Source organism: Saccostrea echinata, unplaced genomic scaffold (genome assembly GCF_033153115.1).
Source record: "Saccostrea echinata isolate AGI-Se365-2 ecotype Australia unplaced genomic scaffold, CSIRO_AGI_Sech_v1 ptg000016l, whole genome shotgun sequence".
NCBI lineage: Eukaryota > Metazoa > Mollusca > Bivalvia > Ostreida > Ostreidae > Saccostrea > Saccostrea echinata.
Genome location: NW_026889765.1, coordinates 3,383,626 through 3,390,000, shown reverse-complemented (window position 1 = coordinate 3,390,000; position 6,375 = coordinate 3,383,626). Strand labels below are relative to the sequence as shown.

General features: G+C 32.6%; 1 protein-coding gene and 1 long non-coding RNA gene across 2 annotated transcripts; both read right to left on the bottom strand.

The window, feature by feature from the left end:
- Positions 1-526: 526 nt before the first annotated feature.
- Positions 527-1,178, bottom strand: LOC133188821 (uncharacterized). The gene is made up of 3 exons (XR_009721324.1): positions 1,115-1,178; positions 941-1,014; positions 527-730 (listed from the first exon to the last, which is right to left on the bottom strand). It is a non-coding gene; the product is annotated as an uncharacterized LOC133188821 (long non-coding RNA).
- Positions 1,179-1,292: 114 nt separating this feature from the next.
- On the bottom strand, positions 1,293-5,964 carry LOC133188741 (uncharacterized). Its single transcript, XM_061324231.1, has 6 exons — positions 5,867-5,964; positions 5,255-5,431; positions 3,226-3,291; positions 2,928-3,098; positions 2,725-2,792; positions 1,293-1,350 (listed from the first exon to the last, which is right to left on the bottom strand). The coding sequence occupies exons 1-6, from the start codon at positions 5,915-5,917 to the stop codon at positions 1,293-1,295; spliced, it is 591 nt and encodes a 196-aa protein (XP_061180215.1). The 5' UTR covers positions 5,918-5,964.
- Positions 5,965-6,375: the final 411 nt, after the last annotated feature.

The following is a 6,375-nucleotide window of genomic DNA, read 5'->3' as shown; positions in this document are numbered from 1 at the left end:
AAAGGGGTCGTAGTAGAGTCATAGTTATGATGTCATAGTTCAAACTGAAAAAAGGGATGTCTAAGCACAGGATAATGTTACGGGAATGATGTCGTATGTGAATGTTATAAAACAAAAACAGAATGCTTGTATATATCAAATGGGATATGTTTACAGGCATTGTATATTTTCATTATATAATTGTTCTCTATAGATCGATATCTTTCTCTTTTTTCAAATAAAAAATAGTTTTTTTCAACTAAACTACTGACTTTTGTGAATTTTTTTCCGGTAATGTTAATTATTAAAGTATTTGCTTATCAAAATATATTTACTATTTAACAAATATACTTTTGCAATCACTTCTCTACACTAAATGTGATTTTAATAATTTGACATGAAAACGTCAAAATCATCAGAAGTTCTAAAATCACATTACTATTCGAACTCAAATTGTTCTTTTTATTTTTGTGACATTGTATATGAAACATGATTTTATTATGCAATTTATAATCAAATGTCTATGGCAGGGTAAAGTATTCACAATCTGTAAAATAGAATATCTAATTAAAGAAACCAAAAATACGTCTTGTGATCTGATTTCAATTTGGTCGGAGACTCTCTAAATATTTATCATCAGTATTTAAGGAATCATATGTTGATTAATATTATTAATAACATTCTTTCAAAAGTCTGGTTCGGAATTTTCTTTCTTTTTTAGCTCTATATCACTACCAATGACTATTGCGTCCTGCAAAACAAAAAAAAAAAAACAAAAAAAAAAAAAAAAAACAAAAAAAAAAAACGAATTATCTATCATGATGATAAGACAATGAGAGAAATTAATTTTGATGACACTAAATTAAACTATTCTCATAAAAACTACTATAGTATCTCTGTCAATCAAAAAAAATTACCCCCCCCCCCAACATATCAGATGTACATGTAAGATACCACCAACCTTTATCATCTGGACTGTGGTGTTGACCAAATTGGTATTGGCAATTGGTAACATGAAGCCTTTTTTTCCTAGCTCTGAAATGCAATTCAAGGCTTTTTAAGCTTGTTTTCGCCCATGGTTAAAAGATTCATGTATCCCATTCATTACAAAAGCATAGGTACAAGTATCTCTTACGATTTAGTTCTGGTTCTACTGTTACCACAACTGCACCTCTAAGAATAAAGTTTACTGTCTGAATCTGGAATAACAACGAAAAAATGACAGGCATAGGGAATATTTACATGTATAAGGCGAAGATTAAAGAACGATAATATAAAGTATTGATGCACATAATCATGTTAAAGTATTACTCTTAACGTACGTTAAAGTCTGTAAGTTTTGGATCAGCCAATATACCCTTTATAAATGGACTGTAAATGTAATAAAATGGTACATGAAAGTATCATCATGTAAAAAACAAATATTCGGAACGAATTATAACATTTTAAAATATGACAACTGTTTCGTGTATTTTATTTACTTTTCAGCTGTTTTGATTCTATTTCTTACACACTAGCAGTAGCACATTTAGAAAAAACTCGGCAAGTATTTATAACAAGAAGCCAATCTGCCGCAACAGACACCTGAGTCACTAAGACCTTGCTGGGTTTTTTTTTTATTATTTATAACAATTTGAGTTTTTAGCAGAGTTTTGTTACTCTGCGGAGTTGAGTTTCCTTAGCGTTCGTGGCACACTTTTTTGAGTCGAAACTCAGGAGAGTAAAATGAAGTTTACTTTACTCAGATTTGAGTTGAGTAAAATAAAATGTTCGTGGCCCCGGGGCCAGAAGATTTTTTTTCCTGTATATTCCCATGTAAAACTTAAATCACTATTTTGATCCGACTTATTCCGAGGGGTTATGATTTGAACAGACTTGAATCTACAATATATCTGACGATGCTTCTATATTTATAGGACTATTCATGCCTTTGCTGTACTTATGAAAAAAAAATCATTGTCTTCTTTTACAAAACTTTCATTGTCCATTGTTGCTCAATCCTACCCCCCGGAATCATGATTTGAACAAACTTGAATCTACGCTATCTGAGAATGCTTCCGTATTCATATGAATAACCAAGCCAGCCTTTGCTGTTCTTGAGAAGATTTTTAAAGATTTTTTTCCCTTTACATGCATATTCCTAGGTAAAACCTTGGTCACCCATTGTGGTCCCACCCTATCCCCCGGGGGGCATAATTTGAACAGACTGCATGGAATCTACGCTAACTGATGAGACTTCCATATTAATATGACTAATCATGCCTTTGCTGTTCTTGAGAAGAAGATATTTAAATATTTTTTTCCTTGTACTTCTAAGGAAAACTTTGATTGTCAATTGTGGCCCCACCCAACCCTCAGGGGTCATGATCTGAACAAATTTGAATCTTTGAAAGTTGAAAATGTAAACATTTTACGACGACAACAGACAAATTTTGATGAGAAAAGCTCACTTGAGCTTTCGGCTCAGATGAATTCAAAATTGGCCATTTCATATTCTTTAGCAAAGCATTAGTAACTTAGTGCAACTGTTTACTTTTTAATCTGATACATGTAACTATCTTAAAAGGAGGCATCGTGTCAATGTATAAAGATTAACCTTAATACGTGTTTACTTCAATAATCGAGAAAGACGTTCAGTACAGTGCTCTTCATTTCGATGTTGAGCAACCGAACTTAATTCATTCGAATATCATTTAAAGAACAGAAATGCTGCCTTAATAAGAGTTCTATTCATACAGAACTTACTCAAATGCGACAATCTCTCCCTGTAGAGTTGTATTAGTGATTGATAATTTGACGCGCAAAGTCACAGACTGAAAAGATGTATATCATGAAAATAACAGAAAGAATTAATTAAAATTTTTATAATTTATCTTTACTTTAATTAAAAACATATATTACGATATAAAATATCAAACTACATATTTGAAATGCATATCTAATCTTACTAGATCTAGTTTTGCAATTCGAGTGGAGCTATGCTTATTCGGATCTCTGATGTCTGCAAACATAACCATTTCCCCGTTCAACACGGCTAAGTTTTTCTCAAATGATACGTTTGGTGTTTTCAAACTATAAATGTCGAGGTCCATGAAACAGTCTTTGTATAGCTCTGCTAACTTTAGTGCATTTGAAAATATTGAATATATATATATATGTATTTGTTGGATTATATTAGACTTACAAAAAATGTTTGGTTTATGCTTGTATTTGATTAAAAGACATGACGTGTAAAATTCAACTCACAGACGGTACTAATCTTCCCACACAAACACCAATGTTGCAAGTAGTGTTCAATCCATGTCCAGGAATCTGAAAATATTATATTGGTTTGTGAAAATTTAAATTTAAGTTTTTTCTACCCCCGTTATGAAAGGGTTTTGGCATATACGAGGGATATCAAAAAGTTCTTGGACTGATGCGATAAAATTACTACCATGTAGTCTAGCTGTGCTTACAAAATTTATAAGGAACATAAATCAACAAAAGTTTAAGAAATGTTGAAAATTTGAGCTTGATAATTTTCCAAATTATTCTAAAATCAAAAAGACATTATATGATCACCCGGCGCTGTCGCCGTTTAGTTTCATGACGTCTGATAACGTCATTGTTTCTCAATATCCGCTCTCTCTGTCTCATACACTTATCTTGATGAGATTACCTGGAGTTAAGTAAACCTGTCTTGTTTATACGACTTTACAATGTCATAAACAACTGCTTTCAATGCATGTTATACTGAATATAGATCTATATACATAGGGAAAGATCCTCACTTGATTATGCCAGAATACTTAATTAGCTTGTTGGAGTTTATTTTCTTCAACACATGATCAACGTCACTTTTCGACGTTACTGACTTTGACACCCTAACTTGCATCTTTCATCTCTCTGAATCTTTTGGGGTATTTAAAACGAGTACTTTGGATGCATTTTATGTTTATGTAGCTCGTTTAAACATTCCCTATGTCTATACCTGTTCTTCTAGTTGCGAAACTTTAAAGAATGTTGGAAAAAGAAACTCCTCCCCCATTTTGGAGCCCTTAATTGTTTGGACGCTCCATATAAAATTTACAATCAAAGTTTATAGAACTTACAGAATAGGGAAAAAATTGCAAATTTTGCGGAATAATTGTGTGATACAACATGCTTGAATTAACGGGATGTTTTGTTGACAAATGCTCATATCAAAAAAGTTTTCCTCAGTTACTCTTAGGTTGAAAAAACGTCCTATTTGAGGTTACGCCGCCTGGACATACCATTGCCTTCAAAAACATTTAAACAATTAAAAAACAAGCATTCTGAGAGTATTGCATAAGCAACACTAGTCCCCTACCGGCAAGTGTGATCTGATTCCCGCTAAAAATTGAAAATGCCATAATGCCGTCAAAAATCAATGAAGCGGAATGAAATGCAAACTTGATCTAAAACTCATCAAGGTAAAGTCACATACAAAAAGTCAGCTCAATATCTGCAAGCGTTTAGAAAAAAAATTGCAGACAGACGGACAGACTCAGAGGAAACCTATAGTCCCCTCCGGTTTCACCGGTAGGGGACTAATAATACTAATGTTTTATAATGGTTTAATTATAGATAGAAAAGATGATGCTAACTAAATGTGTTCTTCCCTGTTTCCTGGGTATTCAGTAAACAAATTAAATGCACAGTTATAATTATGATAAACAAAGGTGCCTCTTACAAATTTGTGAATTCCCTGGACCTTTATTCAGAGGTTCTGATATTAGGGAGGTGTCTATCACTTATATTGTAAAATTGCAACAATTTTATGAAAGTTTTCTTCTCTGCTCCTGGATATCAAGCAGATAAACCAAGTGCATAGTTATGATGAGCAAGGGTGCTTGTTTCAAATTGTGAAATGTGTGGCCCTTGGTCAGGGATTCCTGTGGGGTTGGAGCTCTATTGATTATAATTATAGTAAAAATGCATTATTTCTTTGATAATCTTCTCTTGGGTACATGTATTAAGTAAAGAAACTAAGCATATAGGTATGATGAGCAAGGGTGCTTGCAATGTAGTAAATTTCATGGGCCCTTTCAGGATGTGTTAGGGCGGGGCTCTATTGATTATATAGTTTAAGAACATTAATTCTTCGAAAATCTTCAACTAAATGCATAGCTACGATAAGCAAATGCGCCCTTTCCGGGCCTCATGTTTTTGTTATTTTATACTTCTGTGGATCCTTTTTAGTGTTGAATTATACTCAGGTGACCGTGAAAACCCTTGGGCCTCTTGTTTAGGGACTAAATCTTTTGCTTACTTTATCAGCTGTGACGGTGAAGTGGATTCTTCCATGAAGTTGAAAACCATGAAGGATTGCTTGAATTTCATTTTTAGAAACCCACAAGTACACCATTTTAGAATCATTATGATGTTTCGTAAAGTTACATGATTCAGTGACATAATGTTCCAGGGTTGAATACCAAAACAGATCTCCCTGAAATACAATATCAGAGCAATAGGATATATATTGTAATAGCATTCAAGCAAACATCATTGCTATTTATGTGCATTCTATCAGTAGAACATTATCATGATCAGCAGTCATGCCATTTTTTCATTAAACACTTTTTAAATATAAGTAAATGAAAAGAAGGCACGTTTTTGAAAGAATACAAAAAACCCCAACAACATTGACTTAAAAGCTTTCCTGAGAGAAATTTTAAGAAAAACATACATTGTAACTGAAGAAAGAAGGATGTAAAATATATACAAGCATGCATGACTTGTAATAACTCAACATCAAATTTTCTTCGGCCAAAATAATTATAAAAGTGCTTTATAAGATCAATTTGCTAGTTAAGAAGCAATCCAATTATATATTTATTTACACATGGCAATAGAATTACTTAAATCAATAGATTACTCTTACATTATGATAGGTATCCAGAAATGATGTGTTGTATGTCGGATCCTGGGTCATGCTTAAATTAATCTTGAAGAAGTCGATATTTCCATCGCCAATGTTAGGAAACACTATTAATGCCGAATAATACACTACATTCATAAGATGAGTTTCAATTAAGTTCGTATCAGATGATGTTAAGTATGCTTGTCAGAACTTACAGTCAATGCCCTTTTCCAATTCTTTGCTCAAGAAGTTGTTAATAATGAATGCAATTTTTCCACAGACATCGAACTAAATTAAATTTAAATAGGGGAACATTTAGATATGCAACAGTTTTACAACGGCAGCCATTTTTTAAAAACAAAATAACTGATATTTTGAGAGATTTTACTTACTACATTGATAATTAACATACCCTGACCCTACATTATTTTAGAAATAAATTCTTACTCGCTGCAAGATCTTGTTAAGTCGATGGTTAATTAAGGCTTCCTTAAATTTTAAGGTGCCCTTTTCACACACATGTGGTGGTT

Coding starts and splice junctions, on each gene's coding strand:
- LOC133188741 (XM_061324231.1), bottom strand. CDS start 5,917: ATGACCCAGGATCCGACATACAACACATCATTTCTGGATACCTATCAT. Junction 5,432..5,866: donor TTCTGGATACCTATCATAAT/GTAAGAGTAATC, acceptor ATTGTATTTCAG/GGAGATCTGTTTTGGTATTC. Junction 1,351..2,724: donor GGAGAGATTGTCGCATTTGA/GTAAGTTCTGTA, acceptor TTACATTTACAG/TCCATTTATAAAGGGTATAT.